At 38.6% G+C, this 25,085-nt stretch overlaps 1 protein-coding gene across 3 annotated transcripts in view; it reads right to left on the reverse strand.

The window, feature by feature from the left end:
• Window positions 1-849: 849 nt before the first annotated feature.
• The window catches only part of CA3H2orf42 (chromosome A3 C2orf42 homolog), a 33,429-nt gene continuing 9,193 nt past the window's right edge, over window positions 850-25,085 (reverse strand). For all 3 annotated transcript variants that reach the window (XM_043603581.1, XM_043603582.1, XM_043603583.1), the window contains 9 exons: window positions 18,391-18,670; window positions 17,171-18,005; window positions 16,117-16,227; window positions 14,478-14,582; window positions 12,699-12,803; window positions 7,826-7,933; window positions 6,445-6,545; window positions 4,907-5,069; window positions 850-1,981 (listed from right to left, as the gene is read on the reverse strand). In XM_043603581.1, coding sequence (XP_043459516.1) covers window positions 1,773-1,981; window positions 4,907-5,069; window positions 6,445-6,545; window positions 7,826-7,933; window positions 12,699-12,803; window positions 14,478-14,582; window positions 16,117-16,227; window positions 17,171-17,993 — 1,725 coding nt within the window. In that variant the 5' untranslated portion in view covers window positions 17,994-18,005; window positions 18,391-18,670 and the 3' untranslated portion in view covers window positions 850-1,772. The remainder of the gene's footprint in view (window positions 1,982-4,906; window positions 5,070-6,444; window positions 6,546-7,825; window positions 7,934-12,698; window positions 12,804-14,477; window positions 14,583-16,116; window positions 16,228-17,170; window positions 18,006-18,390; window positions 18,671-25,085) is intronic.

Below are 25,085 nucleotides of genomic sequence, written 5' to 3' on the forward strand. Positions count from 1 at the left end.
CATCTGTGGCTATAGTCAAGTACTACTAGATCCAGGCATTTGCCTGTTACTCACAGGTCTGTCTTGGTCAAAAAGCTGTAACCAATGTCCTTAAAGTACTCAGGTTGCAGTATTTCCTGAATGGACCAACCACTGTGTTTCCATGGGTGGTCTTCCTTTTCAGCAGGCTCTGCTTTACCTAATTTCTCTTCTCCATATCTATACAAACCCTTTCTCCTTTAAAGCCCAGTACAAGTTCTAAGTTCTCTGTGAAACTTTCTGGAGTCTCCCCAAGGAATTCCCCCACTGTCAAAAGCATTTGTGAGCTCTCCACACAAGCTATTCCCTCAATCACACAGGATAGACAACACTTAATTTGCCTACCCTTTCCCCCTTGTAGGGACACAGCTCCCCTTTTACCAAAAATGCCAATCAGAGTCTTTCTTGTGGGTCTTTGCCCTTCGGAGGAGAGAGAGAGTAGAGCAGCCAATCCCGCTCCAGTGTAAAAGTGTAAGTCTTACTTTCAGGTGCCTGAAAAGTCGGAATTCTGGCTAGAGGGTGCTGCTCTGTGCTAAGAGTGAGTGAAGCCCCAGGAGAGACAGTAATGGGTCAGATGGACCTTGGCTTCAGGGTTCCTGAGGCCTAGTTACACCCTAGTGCTACCCAGGATGGCTGTCCAACCCTATGTTAAAGTCCATGAACCATTCATTCCCATTTTTGCCTGAGCTGGTTAGAGTTGGGTTTTTGTTACCTGCAGTCAAAAGAAAACCAGGAGTCTCCTTTATGTGGGATTTTTCTTATGTTCCCAAGGACAATGGTTTACAAGAAATTTATATCAAAGTAACATAATAAAGTAGAAAGAACATGCCCTTTGCACTAAAATGAAACATTTTTAATGCCGTTTCCAGCAAGAAAAACAGGCTGTCTCTTTAACTTAAAAGAAGAGGTGATATCTAAACTCAAACAGTAAGGACTAAATGAGAAAAATGGGAATATAAATGAAAGTGTCTGGCACACAGGAGGCATATAGGAAATGGTCACTCCCTTCTTTTCTCCCTGAAGACAGGCTTCCACTTCTGTGTCCTTCAGTATCACCATTCTGTGATCAATGAGCTCAAAAACAGGAATTGAACCTACCAGCTCTTAAACTTGTTGGAGAATAAAGAAGGAAATAAATATCTAGGGAACAAGTAATTAGAAGCATTAGTTTGAAATGTCAATAATCCCTTGATACCTGGACTTCTTTTTCCTATTTCACTGTTACTTAAATCTCCCCAAAGGCTTATAATTTTATAATCAGGCCAACATGAGATATACTTTGGAAAAACTAGTGACATTGTGCTTTTATTTGAGAACAAAATAAATGGGCATGACTGGAACTCTGTCAGGATGGTCCTTAACATTCTGCCCTAAACAGGGTATTATTAACTTTCCAACACTGCTGGTGTAAGAAGTGCTGCGAACATCTTAGAGAATTAGAAAAAGTTTGAAACAAACTCTAAAGGTGAGTTCTTTAAGAAGGAAAGAGAGCTGGTTTCCTTTTTTGTTCCTTTAAAAATTCTAGCCAGAAATATCACCCAATTTATAACGAAGACCATACACAGCAGCACCAAAAAGGCCATTTACAAGAGTTTTTCTTCAACAGAATCCACTTGGATGCGATAAGAAATTGCATCTTGGCTAAGAGCAGTTCACTAGGCGACAGGGCCATCTAAGTGCCTAACTAGTATTTAAATTGTCAAGGGTTGGGAATGTGCAAATTTAGCAGCAAAAGACTCTTGTTTTTTCCCTTGTCAAGGGAAAGTGATGGTGGTCAGAGGCGCCAGTTCCAAGGACTGGTCCAGCGGTGGCCGCTGGTCTTGGTATTCCGCCACATGCCCGTTCCGGTGGTGACCGTACTCAAACTTGATCCGAAGCTCACCAATCTTGGACTGAGGAAGGATATCTGGAATCCACTCAATGATGAACGGTGTTGGCTCCTTTTGATCTGGGGAAGTGTTGCCTGAAAACCAAAAAAAAAAAAAAAAAAAAAAAAAAGAACATTGATTAGTACCATTCCAAAATTTGAGGCTGGACAGATGTAACTCTGTTCAGTAATAAAAAAAAAGAAAAAAAAAAGAAAAAATTAAAACAACAACAACAAAATAGGAGAGAGAAACAGTGGAGAAGAATCAAGGGAAGGGAAAAGTGATTACTGGTGTATCTATCCAAATAAAAATTTCAGGGAACTGTTTGGCACCCTCAAATGAAATAAGACCCAGCCTCCATGGAAATAGAGCCAAAAGAATACTAAGGAGAGCCCAGATTAAGGAGAAAAGATAGCTGGATGAGTTTAAAAGGGAGACTAGCAAGAAAAGGTCAAGTTTCAAGGAAACCAGAAACAATTAAAATTACATGGTTCTAAAACATACTACAAACCCATAATAACCAAAGGAGTGTGGTACTGGCATATGTCTAGACAGATTAAATGAACAAAACAGAAAGATCCAAAGTGGACACAAATAGAACAGGAATTTAGCATCATATAAAGGTTGCATTTTCAATTAGTAAAATTAGTGATTAGTAATTTCAGTTAGTAAAATACAAGTGTTTCTTATAATAGTGTGCGTCAATTAGATAGCTATCTGGAAGAAAATAAAAGGTGGCAGAATCATACTTCATACCTTACATCAAAATAAATTCCAGAGGATCAAAGATTTAAACATGAAAAACTCAGGTTACAGAATGCTTTCAAAAAAATATAAAACACTAGCAGGGTCCAACTCTTGATTTTGGCTCAGGTCATGATCTCACGGCTCATGGTTCATGAGATCTCTCTCTCTGACCTTTCCCCCACTTGCATTCATGCACTCTTTTCTCTCTCAAAATAAATAAACATTTTACTAAAAAAAAAAAACTAGCAGAATTTTAAATAATACAATATACCTTTCAGAACTATGGGGCATCTGGCTAGTTCAGTTGATAGAGCATGTGAATCTTTTTATTTATGTATGTATGTATGTATTTATTTTTTTAATGTTTATTTTTTGAAGGGGAGAGAGAGAGACAGAGCGTGAGTGGGGGAGGGACAGAGAGAAAGAGAGACATGGAGAATCCGAAGCAGGCTCCACGCTCCAAGCTGTCAGCACAGAGGCCGACAACAGAGCTCAAACCCACAAACTGTGAGATCATGACCTGAGCTGAAGTCAGACACTTAACTGAGCCATCCAGGAGCCCTAGAGCATGTGAATCTTGATCTTGGGGTCCTGAGATCCCATGTTGGGCACACTGCTTACTTAAAAAAAAAAAAAGAAAAAAAAAAAAGAAAAAGAAAAAAGGACAAAGAAATTTTGACACTTGCTACAACATGGATGAACCTTGTAGACATTATAGTAAGTAAAATAAGTCAGAGAAAGAAAAAATACTGTATGATTGTACTTACATAAGCTACCTAAAGTAGTCAAATTAATAGAGACAGAAAATAGAATGGTTGTTGCCAGGGACCAGGGGTGAGGTGAGAGTGGGGAGTTACTAATTAATGGTACAGTTTCAGTGGAGGACGACAAAAAAGTTCTGGAGATGGATGATGGTAATAGTTGCACAACAATGTAAATGTGTTTCATGCCTGGGAACTATACACTTAAAAATGGTTAAAATGGTAAACTATTTTATTTAAAAAAATTTTTTAAGTTTATTTATTTATTTTGAGAGACAGAGAGTGAGCAGGGGAGGGGTAGAGAGAGAGAAGAGAGAGAGGATCCCAAGCAGACTTGGCACTGTTAATGCAGAGCCTGATGTGGGACTCGAACCCATGAACTATGAGATCACGACCTGAGCCGAAGAGTCGGACACTTAACCAACTGAGTCACCCAGGCACCCCTAAAATGATAATTTTTATATTCTGTATGTTTTATAAAATTTTTAAAAAGTTAAAAAAATATTGTTTAAGAGGCACCTGTGTGGCTCAGTCGGTTAAGCGTCCACCTTTGGCTCAGGTCATGATCTCACAGTTCGTGAGTACGAGCCCCACGTTGGGCTCTGTGCTGGACCCTGCTTCAGATTCTGTGTCTCCCTCTTTCTCTGCCCCTCCCCCACTCATGCTCTCTCTCTTTCTCTCTCTCTCTCAAAAATGAATAAACTTTAAAAAAATTTAAAAAAATAATGTTTAAGGTAGATATGGAAAGCTGTCATGATAATATTTTTAAGTTAAAAAAGTATCTGAGGTATGAGCCCATGTTTTGCAAACTCTTTTCATGTGTAGAACAGAGTCTAAAAGGAGATATGCCAAATTCTTTTTTTTTTAATGTTTATTTTTGAGACATACACACACACACACACACACACACACACACACAGAGTGCGAGCAGGGGGAGGGGCAGACAGAGAGGGAGACACAAAATCTGAAGTAGGCTCCAGGCTCTGAGCTGTCAGCACAGAGCCTGTTGCAGGGCTCAAACTCACAAATTGCGAGATCATGACCTGAGCCGAAGTCAGAAGCTTAACTGACTGAGCCACCAGGCACCCCTAAAATCTTAATGGTGATGTCTTCTATGGTGCATGAGGTTATAGGTGGTTCACTTTTCTCCTTTATGGTCTATAATGAAATCTATGATTTCTCTATAATGAATATGTATTACTTCTATTCTATTCTATTTATTTTTAGAGATTTTATTTTTAGTAATCTCTATACCCAACATGGAGCTCAAATTTACAACCCCAAGATCAAGAGTCATGTGCTCCACTGACTGAGTCAGCCAGGTGCCCCTTATAATTTTATTTTAAAAGCATTGTTTCAAAAGAAACAAAACACTTTATTCCATGATGGCCTTTACAAGATGAATGCATGTGTCTTCTTTGTTTAAGGTCAAGATCCAATGTCTAGGACAGTTCAATGCACACAGCTAACCTTCAAAGGAAAATGCACTATTGAAAGCACAATTTCACTTACCAACTTTGAGAAAAGTTTTTAGTTCCAAAGGTCGCAGCACAGGTTGCTTTTCTATACGACCATAGGTTTCTGCTATGCTCTCTACTTCCACTTTAGGGCATTTAAACAGCTCATAAGTCCCATCCCGGTTCTGGATAAAACTCCGAGTGATTTCCAAGGGCATCTGGACACGAAGTCAATACCAAGAAAGGTGAGAAAGGAAAAACTTTCAAAGTAGACAAACATTTGGATGACAACAGATCTTTCACTTATTCTTTTTTGTTACACTCAAATTAATGGAAACCTCCTCTTGTATTTTCAAGTAAATGCTATCAAGAAATCTGCCTTTTCTCCTTTACATCATTCATGACTTTCCTTTTTTCTCTATAACTTTAATTTGAACCCCAGCCAAACTATCTATGAACTGAACCTCTAACATCTTCATGGCTATGCAATGGCTGCTGGCATAGACTTGCTCTCAAATCAGTTTTGTTCCCTTCCCTCCTGCTCTGCTAGCATGATTCTTCTCCTAAAAGCTCTACTGACAGCATCTACAGCTGGCCTAACACCTTGTATGCTTCACACCATCCTTGGGACTAAGCCAGACAGAACTTGAATTGGTCTTTGCCACTAAACAGCAGGGCATATAGCCTTTCTCATCAGCAAAATTCAGTTAATACCAACACATGGTTGTGAGTTTGAATGAGGTGATGCAGGTAAGTAATGCCCAAACAGACCGACACTCCAAGATTATCAATTAGTTCTCTTCCTTCACTTGACAGTGACAGTGCCTCCCTGAACACTTGCTCCAGGCGAGAAGCTATCTCTGTAACATCCAACAATTAAAGAGGTTCCTCAAGTGCCTTTAGTGCTAACACAGGGCTTTTCTAGGGTTCACATGTAAGTTTTATAACTACCAAACAACTTATTCTTTTTCTGAAAGTAACAATGCCTTGCAATTAAGCTAATCTTAATGTATCAAACCACACTATGCTGAATTTTCTACAATATTCCATTACTGTAGGAAGGGAAAAGCCTCAAATTTTCAGGATCTGCTTGAAAAAGAAAATGTTTAAAATGTCTAATATTCCTCTTGCAAAAAAGAATGCCAAATAATTAAGGGTCATTTTTCTAATGAGAACTAAATTGCAGTTTGTGGAGAAGCATTTAATTGTGCTGAGTTCATTGAGCTCACAAATAGTATATTATCTCAAATTATTTATATAATTTCTAGCTCCCTGCCGGTTAATGTAGGGCTCACCATAGCTAGTAGGGGTTCATTATCTAATTCACAAGAAAAATGATCTCTGTTTTCTGATCCTAAAGGCAAAGAAAAAGGATATTCCAATTTAAGATACTTTTCAAACCACAGGGAATACCCATTAAAATCACAGTCAGAACTATACAGCCATGAATATTTCTGAATAATCTTTTAGTATGAAAAAAAGGAATTCTCTTCAGTGTCTATAACTCAAGGAATTGGTGCAAACATACTTCCTGCACTTGCTTCTCTTTCTTCCCCTCTTTGCCCTCCTACTATTGTAGAAATACACTCTTACCTCTGGGGTATCTAAGATTTGTTTAACTTGCAGGATATTAGTGATATGCCAGGTATACTTGGAAAAGGTTCCCAGTGGCAAGGCGTCTTTCCGAACAAAAGCTTCAATGTAAGAAGGGAACAAGATTAGACTACCAAAAAAATAACATTCTCTTTCATTGTATTTGTTACCCAGTTTTTAGAAAGTTCAGTGCAGTGCTATCCTTTCCTTATAGAATCTCAGCACTTTTAAAAAAGAAATTCTAGAGGCAAATCTGTAATAGGTTTGGCAGAAATGTGGTAAATCAAATGATATGGATTTTTGCTAACAGATGTCTCTGATGCTTCTTTGAGATGCTACTTATTTTTGCTACCTTAGCAACTGATTTCTTTGTTTGGTATAGCTACACACACAGGACTCCATTATAAAACAGCACCTTACAACCTCTCACAACTTTAGATATACCAGAGGTCAAATTATAGTTCTTAAAAGAATTACATGGAGTTTAGGCCAGTTAACATGGTTGCCAACCTGTTGCCTTGCCTGAAGGATTATAAAGGGGTTTCACCAAAAGGCCTGCAAAAATAGCTAAAGGATGGGTTAAAAGTCATGTATTAGGAGGCCTAAAGTTTAAGGTGAAAGAAAGAATCAACACTGCTTCAGATAGATAAGCTGTGAAGACAAAGATTTTTATAGCCCTAAACAGTGATTCACAGATAGAATTCAACCTCAAAGATAGAATTAAACCTCAGTCCCTATTATAATCATCAAATAACTACTAACTAAATGAATAGCATTGATGTCCAGCTATAGTTACTCTCGGGCTATTTATCACTGAGCCATCTATTCTTCCTCCTCTCTCCCTCGTTTCCTTACACTACCTAATAAGTATCATGAAATTTCTAGTAGAAGATGTAATAGAAAACCAAGAAATAAGCACCAGAATAATGTAATTATAAAGGGTTCCAAGCCTAAGAATTACTCTAAAAATAAAATCTTCCTTCATCAAAATTGGGAACCATGAAAAACAAGTTTTTGTTTTTGGTACAGATTGTAATATGCTTCCAAGAAGCCAGTGCAAATAACAACTGGAACTTACAATGCTTTTGCTGAAATTGGTTCATATCTAGAAAATGTCAAACTTCTTAGTGGGCACCCTCATTACACTTCACTGTCCTTTTACCAAGTTTGTGCTTTCTGAATTTTTCCACTAACTCTTACTGGAATAAGTATGGTACCTTTGAGGGGAGTGATCATTATTCCAAGAGCTGACTGGCTAAGGCTTCATGTTTTGAGCATGTGACTAGAAGTCCTAACCCTGAAAATACCACATGGTTTCTCTAAGCATAATTCTCTAAGGTCAAGATATCTATTGTTGTTCCTGAGGAAAAAAATCCCATACCTGTGGTGGAGTTGGGAAGCCGTTTCTTTGCACTTCCTATAGATATTCTTTGTTGCAGAGCATCAAAAAAGGACTGAGGAATGTGGAACACCAGTGGCTCTGGTTTGCCTATATCAAATAAGAAGAAACTCGTTTAAAGAAGCTCAGTGGGCTTTCTGACACGTAGGGAGAAGTGGAAGAAATGGAATTGGATGGCACTAACAACTAAAAATGCCACTGAGACTGCTTTATACAGAGGCAAAAAGAAGGCTTTGATTGACCTTTATGAGTCAAGCACTGTCACCAGCCCTACTCTTCTTGATCTCTATTATGACAAATACAACAGACCCTTGTCATCTGCCAAAGATAACTTTTCAATTCCTCAGTTTCATAAACACCAGCATAGCCCAGACTTTTCCCTTTAAAGAGTATCTGAAATGAGGTGAGTACAATGAGGCTGAGTTGAGAAGGTAAATTTGATTCAATCCTGCTCACTGTCTCCAAGCATTTGCTATGTGCATTTATGTCCAAGCAAAGTAACTGCAAGGTGTCACTCAGATGGTCTGGGCCAAGAGTGCCACAAAGTCAGGACACTGTTTATCCAACAAGCATCGGTCTTTCTCTCTGAATATGATCTCTAAGAAGGCAAAATGTTTTGAAAATACGTAAAAAACCTCTTATAGAAACTTGCAAGACACTAAGGTCAACAAAAAGGCAGCAGAAACAATGTTAGCGGAGGGGTTGGAAGAGGTCAGAGTTTTCTTTAAAAACTGTCCATGAGGAGGGTGCCTGGCTGGCTCAGTGGTAGAGCAAGTGACTCTTGATCTCAGGGTTGTGAGTTCAAGCTCCACATCAGGTATAGAGCTTATAAACAAAACAAAACACAAACAAAAAAACCTGTTCCAAAACTACTATCTGGCTAGATACAACTTAAAGAATGGTTCTTTTTTTTTTTTAATTTGAGTGCGTGCAGACACAGGAGTGGGGTGTGGGGGAGGAGCAGAGAGAGAGAGTGGGTATCTTTTTAAAAAAAATATTTATTTCTTTTTGAGAGAGAGAGCATGAGCAGGAAGGGGCAGAGAAAGAGGGAGACAGAGAATCCCAAACAGGCTCTGCACTGTTGGCACAGAGCCTGATGTGGGGCTCGAACTCATGAACTGTAAGATCATGATCTGAGCTGAATCAAGAGTTGGACACTTAACTGACTGAGCCACCAGGTGCCCCTGAGAGAGAGAGAGAGAGAGAGAGAGAGAGAGAGAGAGAATCTTAAGCAGGTTCCACATTCAGTGTAGAGCCCAACATAGGGCTCGATCCCACGACCCTGGGATCATGACCTGAGCCAAATTTAAGGGTCAGACGCTTAACCTACCGAGCCACCCAGACATCCCAAGAATGGTTCTTAAAGAAGACTCTTAAAGACAGTTCAGATGCCTTTTTATTTAAAGAAGTTTTTTTTGTTGTTGTTTTGTTTTTTGTTTTTTTAGGTAGGCTCCATACCCAGTGTGATGCTTGAACTTACAACCCTGAGATCAAGAGTCTCATGCTCTACCAACTGAGCCAGCCAGGCACTCCTCAGATGCCCTTTTGAAACAAAGGTCAAACCAAGAAAAATAAAAATAAAAGGTTTTCTAGAAGTCCACAGAAATACTTTATGTTCTTTCAAATGTTTTTATATACTTCTTCTGAGTCACTAAAACAGTGATATATGGACAGTTTGGAAAAGTCACCATACAAAGGAATCTTTTTCATCTTGAACTTAGATTGTGGGCTACATGCAGAGATCATGACTGGTCTAAAAGAAGTGCTAACTAACTAGAACTCAGGTGATGTGATGCCAGGGCTTAGACGTACAAATTACTCTTGAAAAGCCCACATAAAACATACAGACTCACAGTCCAGGAGAGATGATGATGACTTTGACAAAGGTAGTGGTAATGGAGATGGTGAGGAGGAGTGGTAATGGAGAATGGGACAGAGAGGGACCACCGTGCATCTTACATTATTGTTGGCATTCTATCTTTGATTTGGGGAGGTCGGTTTATAGGTACTTATTACATTACTTCAAACAGTAAATAAATACAATTTTAACAGGAAAAAAACAGAGTATTTTATTTATTTATTATTTTTTTAAGAGAAAGAGAGCAGGGGAGGGGCAGAGAGAGAAAATCCCAAGCAGTCCACATGCTGTCAGTGCTGAGTCCAATGCGGGGCTCAGTCTCATGAACTGTGAGATCAGGACCTGAGGTGTGATCAAGAGTCAGACACTAAACTGAGTGAACCACCCAGGCAGACCCAAACATAGACTCTTTGAAACTCTTAATTTATTTCATATTTCTAAAAAGTACCTTCTGAAGTTTTATTTATTCTGAATTAATATAAACAAAATTAAACATGTATTGTAAGATCTCCATTCTTGTCTCTTCCCTTACCATGAAGCCGTAACTATTATAATCTTTCAAAACTCATCTCCTGTTGATTGTCTCCTTTTGAGCTACTATTCACTTTGGAGTGTCTTATTTATTTATTTATCTATTTATTTATAAATAATTTTTTCAAGTTTACTTATTTATTTTGAGAGAGAGACAAAGAGAGGGAGTAGGGGAAGGGGAAGGGCAGAAAGCAAGGGAGAGAGAATCCTAAGCAGGTTCCGTACTGTCAGCACAGAGCCTGACATGGGGCTTGAACCCACAAACCGTGAGCTCATGACCTGAGCCAAAACCAATAGTTGGATGATCAACCGACTGTGCCACCCAGGTGCCTCGTATGTATGTATGTATGTATGTATGTATGTATTTATGTATTTATGTATTTATTTATTTATAAAAGATTTTATTTTATTTTTTTATAACTTTTTTTTAATGTCAATTTTTGAGACAGAGAGAGACAGAGTGGGGAAGGGGAAGAGAGAGAGGGAGACACAGAATCTGAAGCAGGCTCTAGGCTCTGAGCTGTAAGCACAGAGCCCAATGTACAGCTCTAACTCATGAACTGCGAGATCATGACCTGAACTGAAGTCAGTCACTTAATGAACTGAGCCACGCAGGTGCCCCTAAAGATTTTATTTCATTTTATTTATTTATTTTTAGAGACAGAGAGAGAGTACAAGTGGAGGAGGGCCAGAGGAAGAGGGAGAGAGAATCCCAAGTAGGATCCACAGTTAGCATGGAGCCGATATGGGGCCTGAACTCACGAACTGTGAGATCATGACCTGAGCAGAAACCAGGAGTTGGACGCTTAACCGACTGAGCCACCCAGGCGCCCCCCTAAAGATTTTATTTTTAAATAATCTCTACACCCAATGTGGGGCTCAAACTTGCAACCCTGAGATCAAAAATCACATGTTCTACTGACTGAGCCAGCCAGGCACCTGTTTCATTTTTCAAATGACAGTCATTGGACGCCTGCCTGGGTGGCTCAGTCGGTTAAGTGTCTGATTCTTGATCTCAGCTCAGGTCATGATCTCATGGTTCGTGAGATGGAGCCCCAAGTGAGGCTCTGTGCTGACAGTGTGGAGCCTGCTTGGGATTCTCTCTCTCCCATTCTCTCTGCCCCTTCCCTGCTCACGTTCTTTCTCTCTCTCTCAAAATAAATAAGTAAACTTAAAAAAAAAGATTAAAATGATAATCATAAACTGAAACATATTCAGCCAAGAACATTACAATTATATGAGGTCTGCAAATATGCTATGAAGAGTGTTTGAAGACCTAAGATGTATCACTTGGAGAAAAGAAGACCTGTCAGGCAGCATGATAGCTATGTGTGCAGTGGTAGGGACTGTCACTTAGAACAGGCCTACTCCATGTGGCTAGAGTGAACCAGAACCAACAGGAAGTACTAGAAGCAAATATTTCTACTTAGTGTGAGGAACACTTTCCTCACAGCTCTCACTGTCCAGCAATGTTATGAGCTGCCTGAAAAAGTGGTGAGCTCCTCACTACTGGACAAAGCCTGGAAAACTAGCCATCAAGGATGTTTTTAGCTATGGGCCAGGACTGGTTGGCTGGTCCACCTCTGAAATTGTTGAGGTCCCATGAAGTTATCACAATCAACCCAAATTCAGCCTGTATTCTCCAATCTTCCTTAATATGTCTATGTAATTTTATATAACTATCTTAGTCTCACATATTTAGATTTTTCTCTAAACGTTTTCCTCCCTTGCTCTGATTTTAAGTTTGAGAGTTAGAATGATCTTCCAAGGCTTTGGCATCTCTCTCACCTAACACATTTCCATATACATGTGTGCACAGACAGGCATACCCTAAGACCAAGGCCATCTACCTTTACTTATTATTTACTATTTGCGCTCCTCCATCTCTAAATTCATTCTGCTAGTCCTGTGTTTTAATGATGTGATTATTCCTTTATTTCATTTAAATCTCTACTTTCTTGTGGCCTAATGCACGCTGGACTGAAGCCTAATTACTTTTCCTATCAAAACAGAACAGAACTACCATTTGCAACAACATGGATAGAGCCAGAGAGTATAATGATAGGTGAAATAAGTCAGTCAGAGAAAGACAAATATCATATGATTTCACTCTAATGTGGAATTTAAGAAACAAAACAAAGGAAGAGACAGAGAGAGAGAGAGAAATCAAGAAACAGACTCTTAACTACAGAGAACAAACTGATGGTTACCAGAGGGGAGGAGAGTCGGGGGATTGGTGAAATATGTGATGGGGATTAAGGAATGCACTTGTAGTGATGAACACCAGATGATGTATGGGATTATGGAATCACTATATCGTATACCTGAAACTAATATAACACTGAATGCTAACTATATTGGAATTAAAACAAAAACTTAAGTCAAAAAAACCAGAATAGAACTACAACACAATTACTTTAATTCTTCTACTTTCAGCAATAGCTAAGTTGGGCGACCAATACTTACCATCAAACTGATAGTGCATGGTTTGATGGATGCGTTCCGTGACACTGGCCAGCCAGTCTTGGAAGGACAGGGTCACTTGAGCCTCATCTAACAGCTGACCACAGGCTAGGAAAAACAAACAAAAAACTTTTCAGTAATTTTTATGGGGTTTTTTTTGCAAAAACAACAGTTAACTGAAGTCTGAAAAAACTGCGGATTTTGTACAGAAAAGAGCAACAAGCTGAAATTTAAAGAAATTAGATACATTAAATGAAATGGAAAATTCTAGGATTTTTTTTTTTAAGAATCCATCTAGAGGGGTGGTGGGTTGCTCAGCTGGTTGAGCGTCTGACTCTTGGTTTGGGCTCAGGTCATGATCTCATGGTTTGTGAGTTCAAGCCTAGCACCGAGCTCTGTGCTGACTGTACAGTGCCTGCTTGGATTCTCTCTCTGCCTCCCCCCCTGCTCACTTTCTCTCTCAAAATAAATAAATAAACTTAAAAAAAAAAAAAAGAATCCATCTAGAAAAAAATTGAAAAGTTGTGATTATTAACCACAGAAGGTTTGCAGCCTTTCAACATTAAACTGCAAATTGGAGGAGAGCCTCGCTGGCTCAGTCAGTGGAGCATGTGACTCTTGACCTTGGGGTCATGAGTTCTGTCTTTACATTGGGTGCAGAGATTACTTAAAATAAAATCTTTGAAAAAAAGAAACTGTAAACTTAAGAATGGCCTTGTATAATGGTTGCTTTAGAGATCTATAAATCAGGAGATAAGGATGCCACAACTACTATTCATTTGAAACTAAAATTCTCATTAGGTAAATGTATTTAGTGATAATTTGGATGAAAATCTATTTTATTTTATTTTATTTTTCCTTTGTACCAAAGGAAGTGATGAAAATCTGTTAAAAATCTTCTACCTGATATTTTTGATTTGTTTACTTCTTGAGCTTCCAAAAACATTTATTCCTGGAATATGTCAGTTCTTAGCTAATTGGTTAATTAAGATTTGGTTTTGTATTATATGCTATTTATGTACTGATCTTGTCTTTAAAACCACAGTATGAGTGCAGGGATGACATCTAGTTTTTAATCACTCAGCCATAATATATGAGAGTTAAGAAAATGTTGATCCCCAAATGTATGGGCCTAATTATGCTGAATAGAAAAGTAAATATATAGGCTATGTTCAAATTAAGTTATTTTGTCTCATAAGTTCAGAAAGATAACCATGCTACTGCTTTTAGGTATGTTTTCAAACTTCTTTTTTTTTTTTTTAACGCATGTTGACTTTTAATTGATTGATTGATTGATTGATTGATTAAGTAATCTCTATGCCCAACATGGGGCTTGTACTCACAACCCTGAGATCAAGAGTCACATGATCTACTGGCTGAGCCAGCCAGGTGCCCCAAACTTCAACTTGGGAGAACAGATTATATTTGCCTTTCTCAGCGAATATTTATCCCTGCAGAATTATAAAATATATTTCTTCAAGTTTGAGGCTGCACACCAACTGCATGTGGGTAACAGGCAACAAAAGGAAAATATCTTATAGAACATGTGCTGCCAAAACATGAAGGAATCTTTGCTGCGTTTGTCGTTAAAAAGACACGATTTGGGTCTGGGTATGATTTGAAACCAGTGGAACAGAATAGATCGCAGCCTCAGTGCCTGCTCGTGTTTATCTTACCACTCTTTGGGGGATAACATGCAACATTCCTTTTGATTATATTGCTTTGGGCTTCTTTAGGATGATTTTCCACCTCTTTAGCCTACCCTGGCTAAGGGAAACTTACCCTGCCTTTTTAATGAAGAAGCAACCACAGGTTTTTTCAGGCCACTTTTCCTTAGATTACTGCTCACTGCATCCTGAGGCAGCAGTGAACTGTTCGTCTGTGCACCTAAACCACACATCATTATAGTGATTTAATAATTTAATAATATGTCTGCAGAATATAAATCAATTCAATATTAATTTCTCAAGAGTCTAAAACATAAAATGTCTTTGCTAAGGTCTAAGTTAGCTTCAGCTTCTAGAAGGAATTAACATTAGCATTAATACACAACATTTTAAGTTTTATATGCTCTTTACTGGAAATTGGGATGTGGGTGTGGGACCTAGAAGTGAAAAGAAGAAAAAAAATTCACCCACTGTTCCCACTTCTCAATCACTATCAATTTTCTGGTGAACTACCAGAAAAATTGTGTGTGTGTGGATAGCTGATTTTGCTGGTTTAGTGATTTTAAGTAATTGTGATTATCCCAGGATCACCAAATTTAGCACAAAAAAAAAAAATCTAAATTTCAAATAAATGGCTTTTTAATATAGGTATGTTCCAAATATTGCATGGGATATACTTATACTAAAAATTATTGTTTGTATGAAAATCAAATTTTACTGAGCATTCTGTATTTTACCTGAGTTATCTAAACATTTCTTTATACTTCTTTATAATAATTTTTAATGGCTGCCTAATATTCTATCAAGTTAATTTATTATGGTTTATTTAACTACCCCTAGCGGTTGGCCCTTATTTGTTTTTAATTTTTCAATATTATAAATAATTGTAAAGTTAACATCTGTGGACAAAATGTTTTTCCTGTATCAAGGATTATTTCCTCAGAATCAGGACTACTGAGTCAAAGGATAAGAACTTTTTTTTTTTTTTTTTTGCTTTCAGGTTTTCTTGGGAAAGACCAATAAATAAACATTTAACAACAGTCTCTGCTCTATATTGCTGCCAGAATTACTTCTCAAAAACAGAAATGCCCATGTCACTTTTTTCTCCATCTTTCTCCAACATCCCAGCATCAAAACTCCTGTGCATGACCATTTGACCCACTTCCAAAAATACTCCCTCTCACCACAAAAATGTTCCTACTTACATGTGTAGACTGGTAGTATTTTTCTTTTGTTTAGAGTCTAGGACTTGCCAACACTTATTTACAAAAGCACTTCACTATTTTCATATTGATTTATATGACTCCTTAATTGCCACTGGTACATTTACATTAAAAAAGAAAAAAATATATATATGATGCCACATGTTGAAAATACAGATAAGAAACTATACTCTTAAATTAGTGCAGAAGATATAATTAACCACTGTCACAAATTTTTAAAAATGCTCTATGGATGAAAACTTCATAACACTATCCTATGGCAAATTAAGGTGTAAAACTGGCCCAAATATTTAAGGGATAAATAAAATATACAACAATAAAAGGAGAATCTGGTTGGATCTTATACTCAGCCAAAAGAACCAACTCTTAGCTCAATTTCACAAAGAATTATCAATGAGGGATAAAACTTTTTTCAGAAAAAAAACATAACAAACATTATTTCTGCATTTCCTAAGATTGAGTGAAATACATAAAATACAGTAAAACAATCTCTAAAGACAACACCACCAAACAAATGAAACAGCTGCTCACCAGGTACTTCCTCTTTTTTCCTCTTCTTTGGCTTAGAGGCAGTAGACTCACAAGCTGATACTGTCGATTCTGAATGGCAACCTAACTGGGGCACAATAACCTCTTTAAGACCTAAAATATAACACATTTCTTAGTTATTAATACCATCCAAGAGTAAGTATGGGACCCTACCTAGAGAAAAATTAATTTATAAAACACAAATTATGGAGTGATTGCCTGCTTTAAAATAAATTCCTATTTATTTATTTATTTATTTATTTATTTATTTAGAGAGCACACGCATGAGCAGGGGAGGGGCATAGGGAGAGGGAGAGAATCTTAAGCAGGCTCCATGCTCAGCATTGAGCCCAACTTGGAGCTCAATCTCATGACCATGAGATCACAGCCTGAGCTGAAATCAAGAGTCGTTGGATGCACAATTGACTGAGCCACCCCACCCCTAACATAATTCCCTTTAAAGAACTCCCCAACACATAGGTTTTTGTTCATGGACCATTAACATGATAAAAGACTCTACAGAGAAATACTACTAAAAAGTTGGGAGTTACTGCCAACTGAAGGTCATTAAGAAATGAAAATAAAAAGCATCTATAAGATAAAACTATGTTAAAAACCACAACAAAAGATGATGTAGTCTTTAAATGTCTTTTGAGCAAGGTATTAGTTTTCCTCATCTTCAAAGATGAGAAACAAGCAAGCAAGCCAAAATAAAAGTGTTTGTTTGTTTGCTCTTTGTTTTTATTAATATAGGGCATCTATGAAAGAGTTAAAAAAAACACAACAAAAAAGCAAAGCAAAGTTAACTTTTGCTAGATTCATTGTCTCAGTGAAAATGCCCAAGTCTCTTGATCATTAATTTCAATCGACGAACCAACCAACCAACCAACCAACTTTATGCAAGTGTGCTTACTGGGATTAAAAGAAGGAATGCTTTTCGTTTGAATTATCTAGCAACTGCTTCTGAAGGTTGCTAGGACAATCTCCAAATGCCATCAGGGAACTCTTTCATTGCCATTTTAGAAAAACAGAGTAACTGTGTCAACACACCACCTACCGCTGGAATCAAAATTTAGGAAGTCTGAGAATTCCTGAGCCAATGTCTCGTCACTGGCAAAGGCACAGATGCAAGCAAAGAAATGAATACACCTCTGGGCCACCTCATCCTTGGAGGCATTCGACTTATGCGATTTCAGAGCCTGGCAGGAGCAGAAGAACCGGCGCTCGGGCAAGCTTTTGGCACTGATTTTCTGCACAAAGGATGTATGCAAATACCCCAAACTATGCTTCTGGCTTGCCTTGCATTTCACCACCAAAATGTTTTTAGTAATCCTCTGTACAAGGGGACCTGTGGGCTCTGTGGCCAGCTGCCAGATGGTCTGCTTGGTTTCTGGGGAGGCCTGCATTGCATTCAGGACTGAGCTTTTCAGAGTCAGAGGGGTGGCTTCTGCCTGGCAGTTCACTGCCAGCTTGATGTGCTGGCACTGATTCTCCACAACGCTCTGGGTGGCAGCTTTCAGGCATGAGGGAACATAACATCGTCCAGAGCTCAGCTGAGTGATGATTGTCCCATCCACCGTCTGGATTGTCGTCTCTGACACACCTAGCTCCACAAAGCACCGGTGATCGGGGCCCCGGTCTCTTTGCCGCACCGAGTAAACCTGCAGATCAGAGCCTGTTATGATTTTGACAGCTTCAACACTAGGCTGCTTCCGTGCACCGTAGCGGAATATGGTTCCACATGTCTTGTTCTTACAACTCAGTCCCCGGGTTCCATTGTATGTGCCGCATCGGGGACACTTTCTGATTCCCCTCAGTGTGGCCTTCCCCAAATCAGACAAGAAAGCTGGGACTTTAGTCCTCAGAGAGTTTGGCTCCATTTTTCAAAGGCCCTAGAAAGAGCAATAAACCCATCAACATGAATACACACTCATACATATACACACACCAAGTTAAAATCATTTATAAGATTTAGTACAGAAAATAAAATGTAAAGAAATAATCTACCATTTTCAAATTGTACCCTCATAACGGAACATTCACTTAAGCCATCAAGCAAAAGGAAACTTTGCCTTTCACATTATTATATATTTTTAAAAACCTAACAACTAAAGCATTTCTCTAGGTTCAGCACTGTTTTCTACAACAGCACTGTTTTCTAGATTAGTTAACCTAATTTTTACATGCACAGATGTTTAATTTGAATAAGAACCGGAGAGTTGGAGAGATGAGTTCTTTCCTTTCCAACATTTCCCATAAAACACAAGCCTATCCTACCTGTATCAGCTGCCACAGCATCCAGAATACAGTGTAACCTGAATCCATAAGACCTGAAAGGTGTTTCATTAGTTTAGGATGATCATAGAAGACAGGCAAAGACACAATCATTTGCAGAGTAAATGATACTGTTTAACCCAAAGTCTTTTGAAGTTTGAACTCTATGGTGTAACAATGCAGACATTCTGCCTCCCCTTTCTTGGCCAGCCAATGGCAAAGCTCCTGCCCAGTGTTCCAGAGTCGAAGATTCCCGACTGCCCTAAGTGGAGATCTTGGCAGTCTACAAAACAAGAAAAAATGTTAAAGTTATACAAAAGTCTCTCCTCTTAGAATAGGAATCTGAGTCTTTCATAGATATTTGAAAAATATTTGACAAAAATTCTTATGGAAATGCTTGGCTTGTACTTCTAATTTAAAGCAGGTAAAACAGTGCTAATGTCATTCATTACACAGAGAGTTGTCAAGAACACCCAGAGCCATGATACACAATCGGCCAAATACTCATCCTTCTTAATAATAATGTATTGCATCTTAGAGTGCTTTATGCTAGTCAAAGCGCTTTCACATTATTTCATTAGAACCTCACAATACTAGGATCTCATTTGAGCCAAACAACCACCACTCTTCACAGGAAAATTAAAAAGTTAAGTAACTTGAGGCACCTGGCTGGCTCAGTCAGTAGAGAATGTGATTGTTGATCTTGGGGTCATGAGTTTGTGCCCCACACTGGGCATAGAGATTACTTAAACAAAACAAAACAAAACAAAACAAAACATGGCTCAGCTGGTTGACCCTCTGACTCTTGGTTTTGGCTCAGGTCATGATCTCACAGTTCATGGGATTGAGACCCGCACTGGGCTCTAAGCTGACAGTGCGGAGCCTGCTTAGGGTTCTCTCTCTCTCTCTCTCTCTCTCTCTCAAATAAGCTTAAAAAAAAAAAAAAACCCAAACAAAATGCTAAAAAAACTTAAAAAAATTTTTTTTTAATGTTTATATATTTATTTTTGACAGAGAGATAGATAGAGAGCAAGTAGGGAAAGGGCAGAGAGAGAGGAAGACAGAATCCCAAGCAGGCTCTGCACCATCAGCCCAGAGCCCGATGCTGGGCCTGAACCCATGAATCGCAAGATCATGGCCTGAGCCAAAACCAAGAGTCGGATGCCTAACCAACCGAGCCACCCAGGCGCTTCTTAAAAAATTTTTAGGGGCGCCTGGGTGGCTCAGTCGGTTAAGCGGCCGACTTCAGCTCAGGTCACGATCTCGCTGTCTGTGAGTTCGAGCCCCACATCGGGCTCTGGGTTGATGGCTCAGAGCCTGGAGCCTGCTTCCGATTCTGTGTCTCCCTCTCTCTCTGCCCCTCCCCCGTTCATGCTCTGTCTCTCTCTGTCTCAAAAATAAATAAAAGTTAAAATAAATTTTTTTTTTATTTTTTAATTTATATAAAAAGTAACTTGCCTGAGGTCACCCAGCAAAATCAGCAATGTGGTTTCCAGTGTCTGTTAGGAAGAGTGTGAATCTCTGCTTTTAATTTCCCCTCTAATATTATGAAAATTTTCAAATATTAAAAAAAACAGAATTATACAGTGCACCTCCATATGCCCACCCACTGGATTCTACAATTAACATTTTACTATATTTGCTTTATCACATATCTATTTATTCCTTTCTCCATCCATCAATCCCTCTTATATTTTACTGTATTTCGAAGTAGTTTGCAGACATCAATTCAGCATGCATATTATTAAAGTTCAACATTAAAAAATTTTTTTAATGTTTATTCATTTTTGAGAGACAGAGCATGAGCGGGGGAGGGGCAGAGAGAGAGGGAGACACAGAATCAGAAGCAGGCTCCAGGCTCTGAGCTGTCAGCACAGAGCCCAAAATGGTCTCAAACTCACGAACCAATAAAATCTTTTTTTTTTTCTTAATGTTGAACTTTATGGGGAGCCTGAGTGGCTCAGTCGGTTAAGCGTCCGACTTTGGCTTGGGTCATGATCTCACAGTTTATGGGTTCCAGCCCCTCATCAGGCTCTGTGGTCCAGCTCAGAGCCTGGAGCTGGCTTCGGATTGTGTCTTCCTCTTTTCTCTCTCTACCCGTCCCCTGCTCGCATTCTGTCTCTCAAAAATAAACGTTAAAAAAATAATAAAATATTTTATTAAGATGGGGGGGTGGCAGGCGCCTGGGTGGCTCAATTGGTTAAGCGTCTGACTTTGGCTCAGGTTATGATCTCACGGTCTGTGGGTGTGAGCCACGCATTGGGCTCTGTGCTGCCAGCTCAGAGCCTGGAGTTCAGATTCTGTCTCCCTCTCTCCCTGCCTCTTCCCCACTTGTGTGCGTGCTCCCTCTCCCTCTCTCTCAAAAATAAACATTTTTTAAAAAAAAGTTTTTTTGGGGGGTGCCTGTGGCTCAGTTGGTTGAGTGTCTGACTCTTGATCTCAGCTCTGGTCATGATCTCATGGTTTGTGGGTTTGAGCCCTGCCTCAGACTCTATGCTGACAGTGCAGAGCCTGCTTGGGATTCTCTTTCTCTCTGTCCCTCAACACTCTCTCTCTCAAAAATAAACTTAAAAAAAATACTAAAAAAAATCTTTTTTTAAAGTTTGCCCAGGGGGAGGGGAGGGGCAGAGAGAGAATCCCAAGCAAGCCCCACATTCAGCTTGTAGGCTGATGCAGGGCTCGAACTCACGAATGGTGATATCATGACCTGAGCAGAAATCAAGAGTTGGACACTTAACTGACTCAGCCACGCAGGTACCCCTTTAAGTAATCTCTACACCTAATGTGGGGCTTGAACTCACAACCCTGAGATCAAGAGTCATGTGCTCTACAGACTGATCTAGCCCGGTGCCCCAAATTTCAATATATATTTTTAAGGCAATCTGCTTGTGATGTTGAAATTGGCTGTTAGTATTGCTCTTGCCCCCTGACCCCAAAGGATGATGTTGATGAAGTATTTTCCTTCCACATTTTCTATAGTCTATTTGCTAATCAACAAATTGTAAAGTACAAATAAGGAAAGTCTAAGAATGCCCACGTTTTCATTAGTGCTATAAATTAATGGCCCAACTGTAATGTGTTGTGATGTATCCACTAAGTGAATAAAGCTTCGTGAAATATAATCTACTGCAGTTTTCCACCTTGGCACTACTGACATTTAGGGCTGACATTCTTTGTTGTAGGGAAGAGTTCTATACATTGTAGAATGTTTGGTAGCATCCAGGGTCTCTACCCACCAGATGCCAATAGCAGTCAACTCTTCCTCCCTATGTGTTAAACAAACAAACAAACAAACAAATAGTTTCCAGATATTGCTGAATGTCCTCTGGGAGGCTAAGTCACCCATTAAACACCCCTAATCTAGGAGAGCCAGGGTGGCTCAGTCTGTTAAGTGTCTGACTCTCGATATCGGCTCAGGTCATGGTCTCACAGTTCGTGGGATCAAGCCCTGCATCAGGCTCCATGCTGACAGCATGAGCCTGCTTGGAATTCTCTTTCCCTCTGTCTGTTCCCCTCCCCCCACACATGCTGTCTCTTTCTCTCTCAAAATAAACAAGTGGGGCACCTGGGTGGCTCAGTTGGTTAAGCATCTGACTCTTGGTTTTGGTTGAGGCCATGATCTCATGGTGAGCCTGCACTGGGCTCTGTGCTGCCAGTATGGAACCTGCCTGGGATTCTGTCTGTCTCCCTCTCTCTGCCTCTCCCCCCACCTCTCTCAAGATAAATAAACTTTAAAAAAAGTTTAGAAAGGGGAACCCTCTTGCACTGTTGGTGGGAATGCAAACTGGTGCAGCCGCTCTGGACAACAGCATGGAGGTTCCTCAAAAAAGTAAAAACAGAATTACCCCATACCCAGCAATAGCACTACTAGGAATTTATCCAAAGGATACAGGAGTGTTGATATGAAGAAACATATGCATCCCAATGTTAATAGCAGTGCTATCAACAATAGTTAACATATGGAAAGAGCCCAAATGTCCATCAACTGATGAATGGATAAAGAAGATGTGGTGTGTACACACACACACACACACACACACACATATATATATATATATACAATGGAACACTACTCGGTGATGAAAAAGAATGAAATCTTGCCATTTGCAACTATGAGGATGGAACTGGAGGGTGTTATGCTAAGCAAAATGAAGTCAGTCAGAGAAAGACAGATACCATATGATTTCACTCATATGTGGAATTTGAGAAACTTAACAAATGATCATAAGGGAAGGGAAGGAAAAATAAGATACAGAGAGGGAGCCAAACCATAACAGACTCTTAAATACAGAGAACAAACTGAGGGTTAATTGGGGGTGGACGACTGGGGGAGTGGGGATAATGGGTGATGGGTATTGAGGAGGGCACTTTGTTAGTGTGAGCACTGGGTGTTGTATGTAAGTGATGAATCACAGGAATCTGCTCCTGAAGCCAATACTGCACTGTATGTTAGCTAACTTGACAATAAATTAAAAAAAAAAGTTTAAATAAATAAATAAGCTTTAAAAAAACAAAACCCTAATCCAGAGACATTAGTTTGTTTACACAGCATTTCCTTTCTAGGCCAATAAACTTCTTTAGCAGGTATTTTCATTCAGCCACACGTGGGTTCTTAAGAGAGAATGTTGTTCCAAAGTCAAAAGATAGAATATTTAGTTTGCTCTTTACCACCAGTTATTTCTTTGACCAAGTTTAACTTCTGAGTTTCAGGTTGGCTTTCATTTGCAAAATAAAAAATATATATGTATATATAAATAAAATATAAACATATAAAAATATATATTTAAATATATGTATATATTTATAAAAATATATATAAATATAATATACAAAATATAAATCTATACATATAATATACAATATATTAATTAATATCAATATAATTATTTACATATTAACATATATTAATATATAAATATATTAAACTATAGAATATATAAAATATAATATACGAATATATATTTATATACATTTATATAAATATAAACAATAAATATATATTATATATAAATATATGTATAAATAAAAATATATATGAAAGCTTAATAAAAATTTATTTCTATTTTTAAAGAATTCTTTTTAATTTTTTAAATTTATTTATTTTGGAGAGAGAAGCAGGCATTCCTGTGCACATACATGAGCAGGGGAGGGGCAGAGAGAGAGAGAGAGAGAGAGAGAGGGCGAATCCCAAGTAGGCTTCATGCTGTCAGCTTGGGGCCTCACTCAGGGCTTGAACTCACAAACTGTGAGATCATGATCTGAGCCAAAGTCAAGAGTTGGACATCCAACCAATGAGTCACCCAGTCACCCCCGGAATTAATCAATTTCCAAATTACATTGATGATGATGACTTAACATATCATAAAATGGGAAAAAAATAACTTTGTTCATTAAGGGAGGAACTGGTTTGCCAATTATACATGGTGAAGCCTTAAGGTGCTGTAGTTTTAGCATCATCATAGGAATTCCACTCTCCTTTTATTTTTTATTTTACTTTTGGGTTATTCTCTGAAGAGGGCAATTTGTTAGTATCTTTCAAAATAAAAAAAATGCACACTTCTTTAACAATAACTTTTAATTTGGGAATAACTTTAGATGTAAAGAAAAGATAAAAAAAATCAGAGAGATTCCTGTATACCCACCCAGCCTCCCCAAGTGTTAACATCTTATCGAATCATGAGAGATTTGTCAACACTAAGGTTTTAACATTGGTACAATACTATCAACTCTACTACATACAGACTTTATTAGGATTCACCAGTTTTTCCACCAATGGCACTTTTTTTTTTTAAGTTTATTTGAGAGAGAGAGAGCACAAGGAGGAGAGGAAGAGAGAGAGAGAGGGAGAGAGAGAGAGAGAGAGAGAGAGAGAGAGAGAGAGAGAGTCCCAAGCAGGCTCTGCACTGTCAATGCACAGCCCCATGTAGGGCTCAAACTCAGAAACTGTGAGGTCATGACCCGAGCTGAAAACAAGAGTTGGATGCTCAACTGACTGAACCATGCAGGAACCTCCTAATGGCACTTATTTAAGAATAATTTTTTTTTAAATATTTTTTTAAAGATTTTTTTTTTAATTTAATTTAAAGTGATCTCTACACCCAACATGGGGCTCAAACTTAGAACTCTGAGATCAAGAGTCGCATGTTCTACTGACTGAGCCAGCCAGGCACCCCAACAATAAACTTTTTATTTTAGAATAAGTTCACATTTTCAGAGAAGTTGCAAAGATAAAATAGAGAGTTCCCAGATACCTTTCACTCAGTTTCCCCCAAAGTTAACATCATATATTATTACCACAGGACATTCGTCAAAACTAAGAAGCCAACATTAGTACATTATTATTAACTAAACTAGACTTTCTCCTTTTTTCTGTTCCAATCCAAAATACCACATTGCATTTGTCATGTCTTCTCAGTCTTCTTGGAGCTTTCTTTCCTGGTTGTTCATAATCTCGGTAATTCTGAAGAGTCAGGTATTTTATAGAGTGTCCCTTAATTTGGAGTAATCTGATGTTTTCTCTGCATATTTAAAATTTTTTTTATTTTATTATTACTTTTTTTTAATGTTTATTTTTGAGAAAGAGAATATGCAAGCAGGGGAGGGGCAGAGAGAGAGAGGGATGGGGGATCTGAAATGGGCTCTGTGCTGACAGCAGAGAGCCCAACATGGGGCTTGAACTCACAAACTGTGAGATCATA

The sequence above is a fragment of the Prionailurus bengalensis genome, chromosome A3 (assembly GCF_016509475.1).
Source record: "Prionailurus bengalensis isolate Pbe53 chromosome A3, Fcat_Pben_1.1_paternal_pri, whole genome shotgun sequence".
Classification (NCBI taxonomy): Eukaryota; Metazoa; Chordata; class Mammalia; order Carnivora; family Felidae; genus Prionailurus; species Prionailurus bengalensis.